The sequence below is a fragment of the Chaetodon trifascialis genome, chromosome 11 (assembly GCF_039877785.1).
Source record: "Chaetodon trifascialis isolate fChaTrf1 chromosome 11, fChaTrf1.hap1, whole genome shotgun sequence".
Lineage (NCBI taxonomy): Eukaryota > Metazoa > Chordata > Actinopteri > Chaetodontiformes > Chaetodontidae > Chaetodon > Chaetodon trifascialis.
In genome coordinates, this window is record NC_092066.1 from 11,845,602 (window position 1) to 11,867,115 (window position 21,514).

General features: G+C 42.3%; 1 protein-coding gene across 1 annotated transcript in view; it reads left to right on the forward strand.

Moving 5' to 3' along the window:
* The window catches only part of cdh2 (cadherin 2, type 1, N-cadherin (neuronal)), a 59,611-nt gene extending 38,312 nt beyond the window's left edge, over positions 1-21,299 (forward strand). The window contains exons 4-16 of the mRNA XM_070975179.1: positions 1,144-1,311; positions 2,603-2,758; positions 3,926-4,070; positions 4,414-4,586; positions 6,010-6,147; positions 6,634-6,819; positions 8,219-8,472; positions 9,233-9,375; positions 10,475-10,708; positions 11,566-11,799; positions 12,132-12,271; positions 16,988-17,152; positions 19,766-21,299. Coding sequence (XP_070831280.1) covers positions 1,144-1,311; positions 2,603-2,758; positions 3,926-4,070; positions 4,414-4,586; positions 6,010-6,147; positions 6,634-6,819; positions 8,219-8,472; positions 9,233-9,375; positions 10,475-10,708; positions 11,566-11,799; positions 12,132-12,271; positions 16,988-17,152; positions 19,766-19,972 — 2,343 coding nt within the window. The 3' untranslated portion in view covers positions 19,973-21,299. The remainder of the gene's footprint in view (positions 1-1,143; positions 1,312-2,602; positions 2,759-3,925; positions 4,071-4,413; positions 4,587-6,009; positions 6,148-6,633; positions 6,820-8,218; positions 8,473-9,232; positions 9,376-10,474; positions 10,709-11,565; positions 11,800-12,131; positions 12,272-16,987; positions 17,153-19,765) is intronic.
* The last annotated feature ends 215 nt before the right edge of the window (positions 21,300-21,514 follow it).

Below are 21,514 nucleotides of genomic sequence, written 5' to 3' on the forward strand. Positions count from 1 at the left end.
CTCTCCGACAGCTCCCCAGATGTTAGAGGAGGGGGAGCGTGGGATGTGGGTCACGTTATAAGGTGGCAAAGTGGTAATTAATTTCTGTTTGCATGGGACACTTTGTAGTAGTTTGTAGGACTTGACTACCTCACAACCAATCAACTTTCAGATGATTACAGGCTACAGTAGTAGAAAATACTTCAAGGGACAAAAGTGTTCCATTGAAATCCTAGCCATCACTCATTGACATTGACAGATTTCACATATTGTTTTTCTGTTTTCCTTCCTGCCTTGTTCTGTTCAAGGTTATTTTAACTTTTTCTGGCACTACTTCAGTCTCCTCAGTCTCTGGAGCAGCATAGGCAATTTGAGCCATCTGTGTCTTTAGTGTCTGGCTTGCAGGTACCATCCTCCCTTGTTTCAAATCTCATTCATTACAGGCGAGGGAGGATGGCAGATCCATTATGGAAGCTGGTCTGTCTGTGTGGGTGCATTTTATCAGGACATAAGAAGAGGTCTGCCATTTAAAACAAACCAGTGCTGGCGGTGTGCGGCAGTAGCAGAACAGTAGCCACACCAAAGCTTTTCAAGGCATATCATCACATGTTGTACTATAGATATTTTTAGCTACAAAGAATGTCAAAGAAGAAGGGATGGTGTGATTGAACACACATTTTGAATAGGCATTAAGTGACATTTGGAAGAGCTCCTTAGGTTTTGCAGAAAGTGGCGTTCCTTTTATCGCCACATCAATTTGCTTTTTGTATAACCAGAAGGGAAGGGTCATTGGTCAGCGTACAGTGCCATTCTTTGCAATGAGGTGTCACTTCAGTATGTGGTTTGGCACGTGCTGCTGTTGATTGCAGCTTTCAGTGGTTACACGATCAGAAAAGACTAAGACAAGACTAAGAAGTGTCAGCAGCCATGTTAGTTATGTCAGTTATGTGCAAAACTAAACAGCAATGCATCCATTGCTTGCTACATATTTCAGTCTGCGATGGACTGACCAGCCAACATTGGCCAGCCAACATTGACCAGCCAACATTGACCAGCCAACATTGACCAGCCAACATTGCCATAGAGTCATGCCACTAGCATGGCTAAAAATGTTGCACAGATCTCATCATGCAGGTCTTGAACTAAATCATATCCTTTTCACAGGTCCAGGAAGTTGCTGTCCCTCCAGTTATGTCCAAGGATTTGAAGGAAATAGCGTTTCCATCACGAAACACAGACAGCCAACTCAAACGCATGAAGAGAGACTGGGTCATCCCCCCAATCAATGTCCCAGAGAACTCACGAGGCCCATTCCCACAAGAGCTTGTCCGGGTAACGTCGCTCACCCAACCACATATGTGCACAGACACATACACACATATACGCACATACACACACACACACACGCACACACACACACACACACACACACACACACACACACACACACACACACACACACACACACACACACACACACACACACACCACCCTCACAACTTCAAAGAAAATGCTTTTTGCCTGACATGACAACCTTGTAGGTCCCTGTTGCCATGAGCTCCCACTCACAGGGTCACAGACATGAGCCTTATGCCTTCAACAAAATGCTTCATATTTACAGCACTTTGTTAAAGGTCAGGGCTATTTTTTCCTGCTGTATTATTTATCTTTTGTTTCAAGGGGCAGTCGGTACCAATGTAACCTGGCATTATTTAGAAGTAGAGAGAAATCTGAAGTGCTCACCATCGCAATTGTTCCTCGGTTGCCTGTTGAGATATTACACTTCTTTTATCTTGGCTCAAGGACACACACGGGCCGATTCATTTGCATCAATTCTCTGGTCAGAGCTGAGTGTGGGTGGCTGACAGAGGACTAGCAATACTCGGGACAGCTCAGAAGTTGATCCTTTTTCAGCGTATTCAACTCTCTTCCTTACTGAGTGTTAAGTCCTGTATATGCTATTTGTGTGTATTATATTTAATCAGGCCATATTAGACGGGATGTTTCTGGGCTTTAGTGGATGATATCAAGATGAGGAAGTATTCTTTGTGCTCAGCATGGATCCAGGCTGTAGGCACAGAGGGTCTCGGCTTACATGGCAAATAGAATAGTCAGCCCAGCCAAGACAGAAATTCAATACTACACTCACGCACACACTCTTTATAAGCACGGTTTTACATACACTGCGACCTATTGTTAAACTAATACAGTGATTGGTGCAGAAAAGATAAGTCAATAAATCAGTCAGGCTGCAGGAAGCTGTATAGCAATTTTTGAAGATGAATAAAGATTTTCTGTTTCTCGTATTACTAGAAATTTAATAGTTTTGGATTTGACCGGTGATCAGAAAAAAGGATCTGAAGGCATTAGAGTTGGATCTGCAAACTTGCGATGGACATTTACACTTTTTACTGTTTAAAGAACTGATCGATTAATACGAAGAGCTAAAGAATACTAATCTTAAGTAGCTGTAACTGTAACGCATTCTGTTATTGTTGAAAGAATGTTTTTATTAAGTTATGTGTTGTCTAAAAACGGAACGTCAGCCCCAACAACCCAGTGCTAGTCAGTATATAGTTAGCATTGTTTTGAAGTTTTCATTAACACTTCTTTATACCCACAGATCCGGTCAGACCACGACAAAAACCGGTCCCTCAGATACAGTGTGACAGGCCCTGGCGCTGACCAGCCCCCCACCGGCATCTTCATCATCGACCCGATCTCTGGAGAGCTGTCTGTCAACAAGCCCCTGGATCGAGAGCACATCCCCAGCTTCCATGTAAGTCACAAACAATAGTTAATTAAAAAAAAAAACCCTCTTTAATGATATCATATGTAATTTTATGTTCGAATGGTTTCTCAAGCTTGATTTCTGTCTAGCTGAGCTGTACATTCCCATTAGTTGACAAGCGCCCAATGGTCACATGTAACCTCAGACTGAAGGCCAGGGTCCCCCCCCCCGGGAAACCTGACTTATCCGTCTGAGAATTTTAAAGATTTAACATGATGTTTTTGAACTGCGTGTGTGCTCCATACATTATGATGACCTCCAGCTCCTTCAGAGCTGCTATATTCGTCAGTGGTTCTCCCATTACAATGAAGTGGTCTTGAAATTCATACGCGTTAACATAAACTAGTAGACAACAAGCAAGGTTTTAGGTGAAATGAAATTATAGACTTCAGCATATTCATCTACTTGTCTACGTAACGTGAAAATCATGAAAGACTTTCACAACAAAAGACTTTCACAGATACTCATACTGGTTCAATTAATGCTATATGCAATCCTAAAGTGAATGCACTTGACACACATAGTATGATTCATTAATTAACTTACACTGGAATGAGATTGCAAGGTACTCCAGGTATATGATATAATACTGTTCATAGCCTGCAGATTTGCAATATATGCTGCACTAACTATATTTATTCTAGAGCATGAATGGGTGGAATCAAAATATAGATATAGATGTGAGTGAGTTGAAATCTTGTGTAAGGCACTAATCTTGTGGTGGTGTGTGTGCAGGAAAGACGCACTTGAAGTGCAAAAAAATGCAGCATATCAGAGTTGTTTATGTAAAGCAGAAGTGAACCTGTGCTGACCCAGTGTAGGCAACAGTAGCATCTGTTTCATGAGCCGACCATAAAAATGCAGCTAAAAGGCTTGTGTTGTTGGCGACTCTGGCAGGTATCTGATTTGTTTGTGGGAAAGATGTTTTTTCTAAAAACTTTTATCTCCTCTTTGTCACAAGGACTTTCAGAACTGTTTGCTCTTCTACATACAGTAAACTGTTTTCGGTGATGGCTCATCAGCTTAATTATCGCAGCACTTTAATGGGCGGCATTGAGGGACTGGTTTGTCCCAGCAGCGGATTGTTTTTGAATGGTGGAGAATCATCCAAGCTCGAGCCGTTCCACAGTCCAGATGTGTTTGTGTTTCCTCCAGTTGAGAGCCCATGCAGTGGACCTGAACGGCAACCAGGTAGAAAACCCCATTGACATCGTGATCAATGTGATCGACATGAACGACAACAGACCCGAGTTCACTCATCAGATCTGGAACGGCACTGTTCCAGAGGGTTCCAAGCCAGGTAATATACCACATCTTCACACTGTATGAGCAACCGATCGGCTGTAGTCTGAGCCTCCGGCTTCACATGCCGCTGTGATGTTAGCAGATCAAACAGCATTGATGGCATTCCTGGGGTGGCCACTTTGGTAATTTTGCTTCCACTGTATTAAAGTGGTTGCTGATATTTTAAGATCACAAGAAAGAACAATGGCTGTCTATAGTACAAAGCTGTAAATCTGGTAGTGTTCAACATAGCACTGTTCACTCAACTTCTAATGTCTTTGATTGCCAGTAAAAGAAGAAATAAATAGAGAGATGTCATAAAGTTATTTGCATCGTGTATTTGTCTTTCTACCCCATAGGAACTTTTGTTATGACAGTAACGTCTGTTGACAAAGATGACCCCAAAACTGCTAATGGGATGCTGCGTTACAAGATCCTGTCTCAGAACCCAGAGAGTCCGACCTCCAATATGTTCACCATCAACAATAAAACAGGAGGCATCATTACAGTGGCGGCAGGCCTGGACAGAGAGGTGTGTGATACGTCTTCTTTTCTTCCTTCTTGCTTATCTTTACCTTCTGGTGCATCAGTTTCTAACTTAGCTTTCTTTATCTTGATTTAATATGCCTTAATGTTGCTGCCATTCCACTATTTATGTAGTGTCTGTACATGCAGATTGATTAAATAAAATCATTATATTGGCACTGAAGTGAGACTTGCATCAGCATCACCATCCATTCTGTTGCTTTAATTTTTTGTCTTGCATTTGCTGTCTGTTGTAGACGTATAACAACATTAGTTTTCCATGTTTATATAAATGGGCTATGCATTTTTAAAAATATGATGTCAAAACACAACTTGAGTGTATTTGCTAATATCCAGACTGTCTGAGAACTAATGAGCTGAAGTAAATTTTGCTGATTGCCAACTAAATAAGAAAGTGGGGATAGATTTGGCTGTTTCACACTTATTTACTCTTACAAGGAGGCAGCGTGCATCACCGAGCAGCTAAATGTTTTCCGTCCTTCATTCTCGCCCTCTCTGTCTTTGTTTCTGTAAAGCAGAGGCTTTGCCTGCATTTTCTTTCTCTCTCTTTCCTGTGCTGTAAATGCTACCACTCTGTCATTTAATTGGATCTCATGGCTGTTTGAGAAAATAAATAAAATAATATAGAAAGCTGGAGCCATTTGGTGCAATTCTAGTGAGGGCAATCTGGCTAGGTGGCTGCTCAATCACTTCCGCCCTGGGGCCGCCGTTTTATGTCCGCCAGTTGCCACCATGAAAGTAATTTGCCCAACTCTCATTACCTAGCAACTGGTCCGTCACCTGAGTGGCTTTTAATGTGAAAAGAGTCATTTGTTAGCTTCATGATGGGGTATATAGCAGAGGTGCAAGTTTCACACATGCACACGTAAACTCATGTCCCCCTAGAGAATAAATCAGATTTATATAAAAAGCCACCATTAGTCATCATAATTAAGAAGCCAGCCAGTTCCGATTTGTTTCATTTTAGCTGAACACATTAATACTGATGTACAGTGAGTTACCAGCTTATTAGGCACACTTAGGCGCAGTCTTTTTCAATGTTAAACAGTTGTCCAGAAATAAATCCAATGTTTATGAAACTTTATATGTTCCATTTTTGCTGTGAGAGAGATGTGGATGCAACCCTTCGGTCATTTTGGAGGCTGTAGTTTGTGGCAGTGTTGTGTTTAACTGCAGTATATTGAATGTTTTTTGTCATGTTTTGGCCTGAGGTGGCAGAATATTAGGAGACATCTTTGAATATAATGGAGTTCAAAACAACATCACAAAATAACCACAGAGTTAAAGTTAGGACAGATAAGAGAGTAAGTCCATATTCTCCAAACCCGGTTATAGAATTGATAACGTTGTTCAAAGATCAAAGAGCTTTGTTTTAATCCTGTTATGGCTTCTTTCCCTTTTCCCTCCAGAAAGTGCCTCAGTACACGCTGATCATCCAGGCCACTGACATGGAGGGCAATCCCATGTACGGCCTGTCCAACACAGCCACTGCTGTCATCAGAGTCACCGACATTAATGACAACCCGCCAGAGTTTACTGCTGAGACGGTAAGAAACAAACTCATATCTGAGACATCAGCACAGCAAACATAGCCAAAGGAAAGCAGCACAAGGGCCCCCATTCCACTCCACTCATTTTGGATATATATGCAGTCAACCGTCAGTTCTGCTCACTTACCTAGTTCTGCTTGCCCAGCATTTCCGAAGCCATACAGATATACAAGTAGCCAGCCATGCGTAAAGTGTTATATCCCCCTCCAAATGTTGACACATGCAACTACGGGGGTGTCTGCCCGAGTGAAAGAGGCACTTACTGTGCTCGCGAATCACTGAAATTTGTGATGCTACCGTTGTGCTATCAGGGGAGGACAGGGAATGAGATGACCATGACGACATGATAAGTTACCTCAGATGTCTATTTACCCAAGATTGGTCCTGCTGTGCTGTGAGAGGCAGGGCTCGGTGTATTTTCTGCTGCCAAAGCAGTATCACTAACAGCTCGCTGCTCTGTACGTTCATGGTTTATTCATGCAGTTTTTCGGTGAGGTGCCTGAAAACCGTGTGAATGTCATTGTGGCCAATCTGACGGTGACTGACAAGGACCAGCCCAACACGCCGGCCTGGAACGCCGTCTACAAAATCACCGGGGGTGACCCCACCGGCAGGTTCTCCGTGCCCACTGATCCAACCACTAACGAGGGCCTGGTGACGGTCGTCAAGGTAAGGCCTCCTCTTCAAACTCCACCCCTTCAATCCCTTGGAAATGCAGAGTGGATGTATGCTCACTATACTCAGATGTGGGGGGCTGGGATTGATACTAAGATTAATGTTAAATAGATGAGATTAATTAGATTAATATCTGTCAGTTTGAATATTGGGAGAGTTTGTTGTTTATAATACACACTGAATATGATATAATAATCCAATTGTCCAGTCGTTTGAGGGATTAAGGCATTTTGTGTGTGACTCATAGGATATTAGTACTGATAAAATAAAAAAAAAATCACTGCAGCAGATTCATCACATATGTTGAATTTTTTTACAATTAAATTTACTGATTGATTAACCAATTAAATGCATTTATAGATTATCAGGCATGTCAGGGGTTGACATGACGTGAAGACACTTATTTCCAACATGGTCCCGAAATGCTTAAGACAAAGAAAACCACGAAGAAGCATCCAGCATTAAAACACAATCCTGAAAAACAAAAGCACATCACCACAATTTAAGAAATAAGCCCCTTTCGTATTTAAAAACATCTGTAACTGAAGGCTTTTCCACAACATGGCACCAGTGTGGAGAAAAAAAAGAACTTCTGACTGCATTATGCACTCAAGGCACTTTACACGAACATGCAATGGCCCTGGTATCATAGCTGTGCTGAGTACGGACCATTGTTATCTGAGGAGCACACCCATTGATAGTACTGCAGATATGATGCAGCTTCTGTTGTTCTACTCTGAGCTGTATTGGCAGCAGTCCTACCCAGCTGAATTCATCACGACCAAGATGAGTTCGAGGGGATGCGTTTAGCAAATACTGAATAATATTATTTTGCATCACCTGCAGTTTGTTCCTAATTTTAGCTGTCGAACCACTGTGCCAAGCAGAACATGCATAATCGAGATGGCACTGCATCAATAATGACACAAGAAGTTTCTTAACAACAAATCCTTGTTCTGCCATAAAGGAACTTGAGTTTGTTGGCACACTTGGATAATGTTTTAGCAGCAACAGATTCACAGCAGAGTTTGGGCAGACCGCAGTAATAATGGGTTTAATACACTCTAAAAATTTAAATTTGTAACACATGATTAAAAGACAATTTCAAATTTCAGAGCACATTTCAGATTTTATTGATTGGCAGCTTTCTTGCTGCTGTGTATCGTTCAACTGACCACAAAAGGATACAGTCTCTTTATCTCGTCTCGCTGTCCATTGTGAGCTTTCACAATAAGGTTTTTCAGGCAAGAGGAAGAAAAAGCTTTCATTCTTTTAGCTGCTCTCTCACCAGTCTTAGATTACCAAAAATGTAATGTGATTTTCTTTTGTTTATTTATCCTGCATTTTGATGGGTGACTCACTCTCTGTATACCCTCTCTTTGCTGTTCTCCAGCCTATTGACTATGAAATCAGTAGGACATATGTGCTGACAGTGGAAGCGAGGAATGAGGTGCCCCTGGCCAGAGGCATCCACTCTCCTCGTCAGTCCACCGCCACCGTCTCCATCAGAGTGATAGATGTCAACGAGAGCCCCTACTTCGAGCCCAACCCAAAACTCATTAAACTGGAGGAGGGAATGATGCCTGAGTCCACGCTGACCACCTTCACTGCACAGGACCCTGATCGCTTCATGCAGCAGAGCATCAGGTAGATATTACAGTAAAGAGGAAATAGGATGAAGGTTGAGTGCTTTCTGACTGTCTAGTTCACAGATATGGAGAATTTGAAGAATTCCCCCCGCCTTTAAAGTTAGCTTCAGTGTCTGTTCTCCCTTAAACATCCAGCATAGACGTTTACTTAGCACACATTTAGCTAAAATAATCAAAACAGCAATGTGATTGCCAGTTGGTTTAAGATGACTTGCCACCTTGGCCACTTTCTGCATCCCTCCTGCTCAAATAACACCGCAGCTAGCATGCCACCATCTCATTCTTAATGAACAAACCCTATTTTTTCCATTTGCATCTTCAGAAGTCTTGCCTCACAGCTGTTTGGCCGTGGAAGAGTTTATCTGCCTGAAAACACTCCATGTGAAATAAGCTAGCTTTGTAATTCCACGGTTTGTCCTACAAATTAGATTGCGCTACTGATAACAACAAGCCAGTTTGGTCTCCCCTGTGAGGCTGCTCTCAAAAGTTGGAATAATTATGTAAAATGCATGACGCCTAAAATATTTATTCGGTGTAAACAAATAAAAACAAAAGCATATTTAGAAGAAAGGGATGCCATACTGGAAATGGAGAGTAAATTCACCAAGATTTCCATCTTGGAAAAAACAACAGACCTTTTTTGCTCAATACTCCAGAATAAAAAAGAACTTGCAGATAACGTCTGACCTGAAATTCAGCTTCAAATGAATAGTAAGGATTCTGAATCACTGTGTAAAACTCTGCTTTTCTTCCCTCAGATACTCCAAACTCTCAGATCCAGCCAACTGGCTAAGGATTGACCCAAACACTGGTCGTATCACGACAATTGCCATTTTGGACCGAGAGTCGCCCTTTGTGAAGAACAGTTTGTACAATGCGACATTCCTGGCTTCTGACAATGGTGTGTAACCATTCAAGTGGTACTGCAGTTGCCAAAAATACCTTGCTGAGCTCCGGTGATGCACTGGTTACATGGTCTAGGTGTTTTAGCTAGGCTGTTACGCAAGCACTCTAGTCCAGGCCATTATTGTTAGAGCATTCAGGAGGAGATAATGCTGCGTTTTCAAAAGGAAGCCTAGCGGATGTCTAGTGTAGCCCACCTCTCAAAGGTCAATTTTCCACCTAGCATCACTTTGACTGCCTCTGTGATGTTTTTCAGTTGAAGCCTGTTGGAAAAAAAAATCTCAGTTACAGCTGCAAAGACATCCACCGTGCTTGAAGGTCAACCTTGTACCAGGCACTTGGCATGTCTGGAACGCTGACCACCTTAGTTGAAGGTTAATGTGCTAGCAGTCCCAGAACCATCCAGCATGTGGATATATTCACCTCTTCTCTGCACTGGTGGGATTTACCTCTGTTCAGGTTTACCCTGTTCTGTGGAGCATAGCTTAGGCCAATAGGCTTAAAAACTCTACCAATAAAGAGGTTTCTCAGCATTAATGGGTCAGGATTGGATGACTAGCTCCTTTGAGCGTGGCCTGAATGGTAAAAAAGCCTCTTAGCTGAGTGAATACATAGAGGAGCCTGAGAGGAGCGACAGTGGGCTCTGTTTGTCTGCTTTAGTATTCCCATCCCGTGTCCTTCGTCAGGAAGACGTTCTCCAGGCGCACGCAACACACACACACACACACACACACACACACACACACACACACACACACACACACACACACACACACACACATAGTCCAAATGTTCTGATACCTCTCTCTTTTGGTCTACCTCCTCACTTGAGATTAGATTCTCAGATCAGTATGCAGTTTGGATGGGTCTTCTCCCACTCGAGTAAATAGCTGTTTAGAGTGTCTTATCACAGCATGAGACCCAAAGAATAAACTCCATACTTTACGTTTCTCTGCTGACTACATAATGACTGCAAAATGAGAGATGGCATTTCAATAGTATATATTCCTATCCATATGTAAATTTGTAAAAAATCACTTTCCCATAAATATGTATGTGCTGAGTGTGTGTGTGTGTTTTTTTTATAACTCGTGTAGGTGTACCTCCAGCAAGTGGTACAGGTACTCTCCAGATCTACTTGCTGGATATCAACGACAATGCTCCCAAAGTGTTCCCTCAGGAGGCAGAGATATGTGAAAAGCCAGAGCCAAATGCCATCAACATCACTGCGCTTGATGGAGACCTGAACCCCAATGCTGGGCCGTTTGCCTTTGAGTTGGCCCACCGGCCTTCTGATGTTCGGAGAAACTGGACCATTACGAGAATCAGCGGTAAGGCACAGATCACACACACAATTTTCACATCAGTAACCTCAGATTCATATTATATATTAATACATAATATACTAATCCTCCTTTGGCATTGATTCACATTTTTGGCCTTCCTCTCTGTTCGTCATTGGAAAATGAAAGAAGAGAAGACGACCTTTTTTAACATTTTTCAATTCATGGTGTTAAATAATTAGAAGGAAAACTGTAAAATATATTATGTTCAGCAGTCTGTTTGGTAATTAAAGCTTGAGACTTTGATCTCTGATCCTTTTGAACAACACTTGTGCAAATGTGTAAATAACACACTGCAGAGGGGTCAGGCAGGGCCGGGACAGGCACTGTAATATTACATTAACACTACCAAACAGTCATTAATTGTTTATGCTAATTTGAAGGAAGACTCATGAGTGGAAGAACTAATTTGTTGTTTGTTAGCTAATAGACAGCGTGAGTCAAAAAGTAGTGAATATATCTTAATAGGATAATGGCGTTTGGATTATCGCTACTGGGAATTTCGCCTAAGCAGCATTATCAAAAGGTATTCAGCAGATTTATAAGCTCCAAATCTAAATCCTGGCCATGTTTTGGATTAGATATGCTGATGCAACTTCCAGGTATGAATTTATGCTGCTTATTTGTGGTAATAGGAGTGTAATCGCACTGTGAACACGGCCTATACGAGCAACTATTCAGAGTTTTGATTTAATCCCCCCTGAAAGGCTCCTCTGATAAAGAAACATGATTTTATTTTGTTTTTAAATACTCGGAGCAACTTAATTTCTGGTTTCACTACCTATTTGCTTTGACAAGGAGCCGCCGTGTATCACTCACACACTCTCTCTGTCTTTTCTCCTCAGGTGACTATGCTCAGGTGAGCCTGAGGATAGGCTTCCTTGAAAGTGGTATCTATGAGATCCCCATCATAATCACAGACTCAGGCAACCTGCCCATGTCCAACACCTCCTATCTGCGGATTAAAGTGTGCCAGTGTGACATCAATGGAGACTGCACTGACCAGCAACACATCATGGCGGCCGGCCTGGGCACTGGTGCCATCATCGCCATCCTCCTCTGCATCATCATCCTCCTCAGTGAGTGTCTCAGTGCCTCCCTCAAACAGCACATCGCACAAACACACACAGATTATAATGACAGCTAAATATTATCCGAGATACCACTAGATTACTCTGGGATTACCAAAAAGATAGCCTTGATCAGGCCCACATCCACGCTCTAAAACACTGGATCCGATTACACTTGTATGATGTGAGTTGTTATGTTTTTGTAATGTGAGATCTCTCTGTCTCTCTCTCTTACTCTGTCTGTCTGTCTGTCTGTCTGTCTGTCTGTCTGTCTGTCTGTCTGTCTGTCTGTCTGTCTCTCTGTCTCTCTGTCTCTCTGTCTATCTCTGCTTGTCCATCAGTTCTTGTGCTGCTGTTTGTGGTGTGGATGAAGCGTCGTGATAAAGAACGCCAGGCCAAGCAGCTCCTCATCGATCCAGAGGATGATGTGAGAGACAACATTCTCAAGTATGATGAGGAAGGTGGTGGAGAAGAGGATCAGGTAAGGGCGATGTGGTAAACACAAAGTGCAGACTCTCTTTTCAAAGGCCTTGAGAACCTCTTTTCTCAATCTGCCTCTTGCTATAAGCGATGGTGTCCTGCATTAACACACATTATTTTGCCGAAGTGAGAACAGTTTGGGCTATTTTACACTGAAAATTCTGTCCATGCTGCTTTTTTCTGCTAAGTTAGCTCTGGTTCTTGAACCAGCTCTATTCAGGATTCTGAGAACCTTGGTGCCATCTAGCAAACCAGCCCAACCAAACCATTGTAATCAAAGATGTGACATCAATGCGTCCATAAATAACATCTTTCTTTACAAGCTATAACTTTGAGTGTTATTTAATTAGACAAGAATAGTTACAGTTCTGTAGGAATAACTGTGACAAGCGTTGATGCAGAAACTAAAAATTGGGCCTTAGCCTGTTTCGATAACATTAACATTTCCTGGACTTCGGCTTGTTTTATTACATAGTGTCCACATGCTTCTTAAGTATTATTTTACTTTCAGCAGGGAAATTTGGTTATCATATTGGTACACTTTTAGAAAATTGTCTACCAACTCTCAGCCCTGCATACCAAGCTGAAGCTGCACAGTGTTTCTGAAAGGGTGACATAAGGCCAGTGTGTGGTCTTTGTTAGGGAGAAACATTCAGGTCACATCTACAGTATGCAGCAGCAGTTTCTGTATAACTGAAGCAACTTAAGCACAAAGAGGACCACCTCGAATCTTTCTGCAAGCGTACAAACTCCTGCAGTGCGTCCTGTCTCCGGCTCTGCTCCAAGACATTTCACAGTCATTCACAATCTGGAGTAAGACTGGAAATAGTACCTTTTTTTCCTAAAAAGGGGCTGGGAATCGAACTGTGCAATCAGTAAAAACACATTTTGATCCAATCAGTTCTGGAAATACTGGAAGTCTTTCCTCAGCTGGAGCTGGTTCCCGCTTCACCATCCTGACACACAAACACACACATGTGATGGAAATGCAGTGCCACGGGCGTCAATAAAGTCACATCTCTTTATCCCCCTGCACCGATCACGCACACACAGACACAAATTCAATTGTCCTAATGACCCCTTGTTAGCAGAAGGGAACCATTTCATAAAAAAAGGAAGTAATATACCGAATGGGCTATTTTCTTGCTACTGGCTGAAGTGCTCCGGTGGTTTAGGTATAGCAGAAACGAGCAGGAGACCCTGTTCTGACCCAGCACAGTGCCAAATTAGCCTCGGAGACTTGTAATTGGTAAGCTGATGTCATTTTGAGATAGACATCTGTTGTGGCACAATAATGAAGCTCTGTCTAAGGTAACAATATGACTGGAAAGCCATTACACATCAGCCAGCAATGAGGCAGGAGGGAGCGCACCCACTTGTGTATTCTTTTCCTCACTTTCACACACTCATCCATAACAAAATGCACAAACTTGTGGTCCAGAACATGTTGAAAAGGAAACACGATATAAGGCCCTCAAAGGCAAACAAGCGGGTACAGCAATTTATTGAGGGGAAAACAAGCTTCCATTTTGAGTGGCACAGAGGAGGGCAGGACGCCAGCAGAAAATGGTCTTGTCTGTGGAATCGAGAGAGTCAGTGTTGGGTAAAAAATGGCCCTTACTTTCCCAGCAATGTGGTCTTTATAATGCCCACCTCTGTTCTCCCTATCTCCCGCTGGGGAGGAAATTGAAGTGTCAGACCATTGGCGCTTTCAGAGTATATGATTTTGGTTGCTGCTGCCGTTGCCCTGGTTTGTATTGGTTTGTGAAGCACTCATTTCATCAAAGGCAGACAGCTGATCAGGCCGCGCTCCCCGGACATGGAAAAAAGAATGCAGAAATGATAGCAAATTGAGAAGTAGTTGTTCACAGGTGAAAAAAATAAAATGACATAAGACAACGGTGAGTCATCTGCTTCTCCAAATGACCTCCAAAGAATTTGATGCACATTAACCAGAGACAGTGTGGCGGTGGAGGCATGCTTTGAGAAATGTTTTGATTTGTTTTCCCATCTCTTGCAGTAAGTGAGACAAAACAAATCAGACCTGTTTACACAGAGAGTGCCTCATTTATTTGTCACCAGAGATAAAAACAAGTTTAGAATGTTACTGGAACTGGAACTTCTTAAGTTTTATCTCAGGATAATTACAGTTTATTGCAAATTGGGGCTTATTTTTGCACATCTGGACAGCATTTCAATTATTGTAACAATGTACAAAATGAAGCAATTGCTCCAAATTGATTTGGGATTCAGCATCACCATTTTTAAGTCCAGTAGGACAAGAAACATTAATGGTCATATTTAAATGTTCAAAATACTGAGAAATATGTTTATTTGCCTTCTTGCAGAGAGTTTGACCATATGGTTAAATATGAAGCTTAACTTAGTTTAACTTAGCACAAACAAAACAAACACAATGCAGCAGTCAGTAGCAGCCCTTTAATAAAATAATGGAAAGAGCTTTTCCATCAGGTGACCACATCCATGATCAGTTTATGTTCTGGCGGGTTTATCGCTCTGTTTGGTGGTCAGCTCAGCTGTGGGAGTTGAACTGTGGTGAAAAAATGCTGCCACACACCTCGCTCGACCAAGCAGACTGCTGACGTAGCCTGCGTTCAGTCTGTCTGGTGAGGTGAGCTTCAGAGGGTGTAAAGATCACTTTGTGTGTGGGAATAGTCTGGCCTCTCTCACCTCTACACACATATTTCATGCATTGTTTGTAACAATGTGATGACGTGATGATTGTTGTTTATGTTCACGTCGAGCTCCCACTCCAAAACAGCAGATTTCAAAACCTCAGCTATGTTGAGTCCAGTGTGCACGAAACGTTTCATTTCCCATTCGCTGCTCATAACATGAGCTGTGACTGTAATGTAGCTCTGAGCAGCTCGTGAGGTCCACCCATCTGTGGTTATTGAGATGCTCTCTGCTTCTTTAAGGCTCTCTGTCACTTTAGCTTTTGTCTCTTGGTACAGAGCTGCTGTCACTGTGTGGCTAAAGTGTGGCCTTGGCATAACTGTGTCCTTTGGCTTTGCCGCGTTTACTGACCTCTGAAATTCATCGTTGTCGACCACAGAAAACAGCCTTAACTCTTTGGCTATATGTTGCATCTTGTTATTCGCTCACCTCTCAGACTGTTGCGTAGATGCTTCCCTTGTTGTTGTGATTTGAGCATTTCTGGGTGGCGATGTGCCAAATGGCCTCTCATATTCGATGTGTTTCCCATAGTGTATTTGACCGTCGTCCAGCAGAAAGTTGTTTTGCGTTTGTCAGTTTCCTTTTCACCATTGTCAGTTCTTTAAACAGGAAAACTGAAATGCTGCCGCTCCATTGGAATCATTTCTGGTGATGTTGCTGCTTTCCCAGCCTCCAGAATTAAATAAGTGTGTCCAATGTCATTATTACCAGTAGAAATTATGACCAAAACTATTAAAGTAACACACTCACTTCTGTTTTAAATTGCTCGGTTACGTCTCAGAAGGCTTAGCAATGCTGAGTATGAATGTGGGTCATGATTGCCGGGGGCAACCATTTCGTCAGGCCAGTGTAGGTGTGAGGTGTTAATTCCCTGGAGGGAGCTGCTATGTCATTAGGCCTTCCTGCTTCAGCCGTTATGTGCCTCTGTTGCAATTGCTATACCGAACTCCTGACCCCTCCGCTATGTGACCTCAGAGAAGGTCGATCAGGAGTCAGACTGAAATGGACCAAAGGTGACGGATGATGTTATTGTGTGATGTGTGATGACTGCTGCTCTCCAGCTAGCGTCAGGGGCTACTGCCATGAAATCAAATTAGACATGAATAATCAATGTGTTTGTTTTAGATTTGAGATGATACTTATTAGTGTGGAGTTGAGTAGGTGTTTGTAAAGTGCCTGGGTGGTGTTTGTATATCTGGGGTTTTTTTGCATCATCACAGGGTTTATATTTATGCTCATGTTTATTTTTACATTGGAACGTCTGCAGTCTTTTTTTTTTTTTCTTCTGGGAGCGAGCGTGCATGAGTCTGTGTGTGTAGGTACATGTGCAACTGAGCAAAGACAATTTTGAAGGGGGATATTAGAGATGGATGGATTACCGAAAGTCTTCTAAAGAGGGACAATCCATCATGCACGCTTATTAGGCACACACCCTGATTCTCAAATGGCATTTTCTCTATCATATCTGCTGTCACCGTGATACCATCCCGTCATTCAGCTCAGCTCTGCTCCTCACCACAGCCTCTTTTTCTCTCCTAACTCCTCTCTTCACTCTTTCTCCTCCTCCTTCCCTGCCCATGACTTTGCACAAACTGCGAGCCATTCAGGTTGCCTTGGTAATGTTAATAGGATTAGCAATGGCTTATGCATATCCACCATCCCGTGTCTGGGCATTGATTAGAGCAAAACAGTCGCCTGCACATCCTTCCTGCAGCACGCTGCACAAGTACAAACACTCTGCAGCGTATGATGTGGTCCTCAGCTCGGACCCCCTCAGTGCTGGCTCTTTTAATGTGTCAAATTGTCCCTGGGCTTGTGCTTCACAGACAAGAAGATTAAAGTTTCCCTTGTGTTCCCTCAACTCTTCCCGCCGCATTCTAACTTTAAAATCTTCTCCACTCAGTTGAACCGCTCTTCCTCTGTGCAGCACAGGATGTGTTTACCTATTTAAATAATCACACTCAGTTTGGGGTCTCGTCACGCTGCTCTGCTAACTCCCATCTGTCTATGTGTTCCACAGGATTATGACCTGAGTCAGCTGCAGCAGCCGGACACGATAGAGCCTGATGCCATCAAGCCGGTGGGGATCCGCCGTCTAGACGAGAGACCCCTCCACCCTGAGCCACAGTACCCCATGAGGTCAGCAGCACCCCACCCTGGCGATATCGGAGACTTCATCAATGAGGTAAATGCACCATCCAGCAGCAGCAGCGCCAAAGCCTGCAGAGTTATTGCACAAACTGAGGTTGTCGTGTTGTGTAGTGAAATAAAATCCCAGAAGAAGAGCTGAAATGAAAGGATCAGCTCTGTCACAAAGTTTGAATTTCATTTTCAAGCTGAATGACTTTCTTATAATCAACTTGTATCTAAATAAACAATTTGGTTCTTGTGACTCAGTATCAAGCAGTTGTGCGCTGCCTTGTAGAGAGAGGAAAAAAAAAAACTTCAAATTGAATCAATTATTATTAGAATTGTTTTCATCTTTTCCCAGCAGAAGGTAGAAACTTTTCTCATTTCACACATATCCGCTCAGACATGCATAAAGTCCAAAAAGTACATGATGCTAACTCACTTAGATGTAATTGTTTTTCTCCTCACTTTTTGCCAAAGTAGAGTTATAGATGTGTCAGCATAGACATGGAAGATGAGAGTAGCAATACATTGGCTTTCTATCGGAGTGCACTGTTCAGAGTGCCCTCGTTTGCCTCAGGCCATCATTGACTCCAGCATGAAGGGAGAATGTAAAATGAAAAGAGCAGTCATGTATTTTTCACAAGCTCCAACAGACAAGAGTTTCACAGCATTACAAATGGAGTTCTCTCTGAGTTTTTGGATGGCGCCCATGTTTTTAGATTAGAACTTGCTCTTTCAGCTCCACTCCCCGACCATCTATCTCTCAGATCCCTTAACCCAGGCACCACTCATTTTCACTCTCTCCGTGTCTCATGAATACACCTAATACACTTGTCGTAACAGCTGATATTGAGTGGAATTTAATGTTTTGCACTCTCAATGAAGAGCGGTTTCACAATGCACCATCCTTCATCAGACTCGTCATTTTAATATTCTCACAAGACCTCTGAGACGTTTCAAGTCTGAGCATCCTGACCCAGAAAACGCTCACTGCATCCAGGCAATGTTGGATCTGTTTTTAGTCCCAGATTTGACAGTCGCTAAAGCTCAGTCATGGTAGCTCCAGTGCTCACACGGAGCTGGAATCTGACCCAACTGATAAGGGCTAGCTGCCAGAGAAGCACAGAGACAGAGAGGGATGGGGGAGGGGAAAGGGGTCTGATCTCCATCCTGTAATGTGCACACACTCCGGGAGCCTGTGGCTCTTAATTAAATTAGAGGGACAAAAAAATTTAGGTTTAACATAAGTACTTTAACCTCACAGTCGGACAAACAAACGTCTGTTCGTCAGCTCCTGGTCTGTTCCCATGGCGGGGGGCATTAGATACATGACCTTTGTTGGTCACAGGTGGACACAGCGCCAGGTAGCCAAATAGAAATACCAGTGTCTCTTTTGTGAACTGTGAGACAGACTGACGAGAGTTCACCATTTCACTGAGAGTCGTGATTATCTCCGGCACACATGACTCAGTTAAAATGAAATTACGAGGCAGAGTTCTGTGATTGACTAACCTTATGAAACTGCCAGTGGGGTTTTGGTTGTAGATGGAAGGGGGCTATAACCACCAGAGCGGTAATGGTTGTAATTGTAATGAACGATCCATCTGTCATATTTCCCACCAAATTATCAGCACCACAGCCCTGAGCAAATACTTAACGGAAGCTAACAAGTGGAAAATAATCGCCAAGTGCCCAGGCACTTTAATTCAATCCATCTTTTTATTTGAGAGCATTTCAGCGCTATAATGGCAGCATGGAGGAAACTATAAATCTTCGACAAGTTCCCAATGAGCTGAGGTCTCGTTTCTCAGCGTTCTGTTGCTCCACTTCTGTTAATTCATTTATTATTTGTTGGGTACCTCAGTTGTGGCGGTAAGAAGAAGAAAACTAGGCTTGGATCCAACGAGGTTCATGGCCAAAGCACATCTCAACTCTTAGATTAGCAATCCATCAAGTCTCCTGAGTCCCGTTAGGGAACGGGGCTGGAAATCAATAACAATCCATAAGGACCTCTCATGACGCTATGAGGATTTCTAGGAGTGTTGAGCACAATCTTCAAAACAGAGCCACCCACAAGAGCACCATGAGCCTCGAGATAACATGGAGAGACTCGAATTCGTGGAAAACACACTCATGCTCCCGTCATTTCTGCCTCAGTTAAGCTCAGTGCTTACTGCTAATGTTCAGCAGGAGTCTGATAAATGTGATCTATTAAAGATACCGCTTTCTGCTATAGATGATAAATGACAAAATATCAGTGTGAGAGGTGTACTGCTCACCAAAGGCCCTTGAAGAGAGAAGAGGGGGCTACACAGGGGTCAGTGGGGGGAGTGGAGATGATTCCAGACATCTGAGGCAGCTGGTCATGCTCACTCTTGGCTTTTGATCAAGCAGCAGATAATCCTACATCCCAGAAACATCAGGAGAGTCCTGACGAGAACACAGAGGAAACTCACAGGAACACCAGAGCCTGATTAATCTTATTTCCTGAACAAGCAGAGGTTGAACCACTGACTGGTTTTAGGATAGATTAGCCTGTTTGTGTGCTGCAGTAGGGGGGCGGGAGTTGTGTTGATGTGGGCTGCCTCCTTATTGCAGACAGTGTTGGTGTGCAGACGTGGCTTAATCTTCTCATCTAACTGTGGTTTTATTTCCCTCTGTAAAGGGACTGAAGGCAGCAGACAACGACCCCACCGCTCCTCCCTACGACTCCCTGCTAGTGTTCGACTATGAGGGCAGCGGCTCCACAGCTGGCTCCCTAAGCTCCCTCAACTCCTCCAGCAGCGGGGGCGACCAGGACTACGATTACCTCAACGACTGGGGCCCTCGCTTTAGAAAACTGGCAGACATGTACGGTGGAAGTGATGACTAGGACACACAGCCACTCCTCGAAGGATGAAAAGATGAGAAAAAAAAAAATGAAGAAAAGGAAAGATTTCTTGTTGATGGACATGGACAGCTTCTGATATTCCCTGAGAGATGGAACTGTGACAGAAAAGAAACAAAAAATAAACATTGATTCAGAAAATTTTTTCAAAAACAACCAACCTAGGCTTATCGTTGTAGTCTACGCATACATATGCTTGTTGAAAGCTTAGGCATAGGCTGTGGTCCAGTTATGGCGGATGTGGGAGGGAACACTGGTGGACTGTCACCACTTGGATTGTTGGTATTGAATGCGCTCAGTTACACTTGAATTTCACAGTACAGAAGCACTGGGATATAATGTGCCTTTTTGTACATTTTTTTGGATCTAAATGATTAGTTTTATGTTCAAGGCTTTAATGGTACTGACTTTTGGAGTGATTTCAAACAAAGTATGTTACACTCTGGTATGCTTCTACATGCTTTTTTCCTTTGATTACCCAATGCTCCTGTTTGTTGAAGATTATTTAAATAAACTACAAAGATGAAGAAATGAAGGATCATCTCTGTCAGCTTGGATGGGAAGACAAACAATTAAGAGCAGCACTGTACAGTACGCTAGACTTCTAGACTTTTTTCACTAAAAAATTAAAATTATGCAGCTGGTTGCAAATAAAGGGAGTTATGAATCATACTTTTGTAGCAGATTTTTTTTCTTTTTTTTTCTGAAGTGATGTAGTGTTTTGCAAAAACAACAAAAAAAAAGTGTTTTGGTCTAATCTATGTACACTTCATTTGCCTTAGTCATCATCTGATATTTTCAAGTTTTACTTCACTGTAAAAAGATGTGTGTACATAATGTTTTTTTTCTTTATCCTTTTCTTTTGATGTAGTATATGAAAAAGTGCAAAAGGTTCCAAACTTGTAAATGTTTGATTTGGACTACAAATTCAAGTTTTTTGCATGTTTTTATCTTTTCATGACAACAAAAATGAAAAATGTTGTTTCCCAAATTTATTTACAAAGTGAAAAAAATAAAAATCTGGGTGACATTAAATGTGTAGAAGTTAAGAGAGTTTTTTTGTATAAAACAAGAAAAAAAAACACGTTGATAAAAATTGAAAAGTAGTGATATTGTCAGCACAACTGTTGAATTTGTACCAAAAAGGGGGGGGTGGGGTGGGATGACATGCTAGGCACTAATTACTGAATCAGCTTTAAGACTGGAAAAGGTTTTTGACTTAAGCCTTGTGGATAACCATGTGTACTGGAAAACAAATTATACATCTCTGACCCCAACCATCTAAATAAAATGCTAATTTTGGAGCTAAAAACTGCCTCTTTATTTATTTGTTTTTACTCAGCATTGTTGCAGAGGCTTAATTAGATTGCAAATAGTGCAATCTATCACAAAGGACAATAGCTATAAAAAGAAAAAAATAGTTCATTGTACGATGTTTTTCCAGAGGGGAGAATAAATAATTTATACTCTTATTTACTGTATTTGTTGTTTGCGCACATTCTGTACAAGCAAAATGCTTTAGGCCCA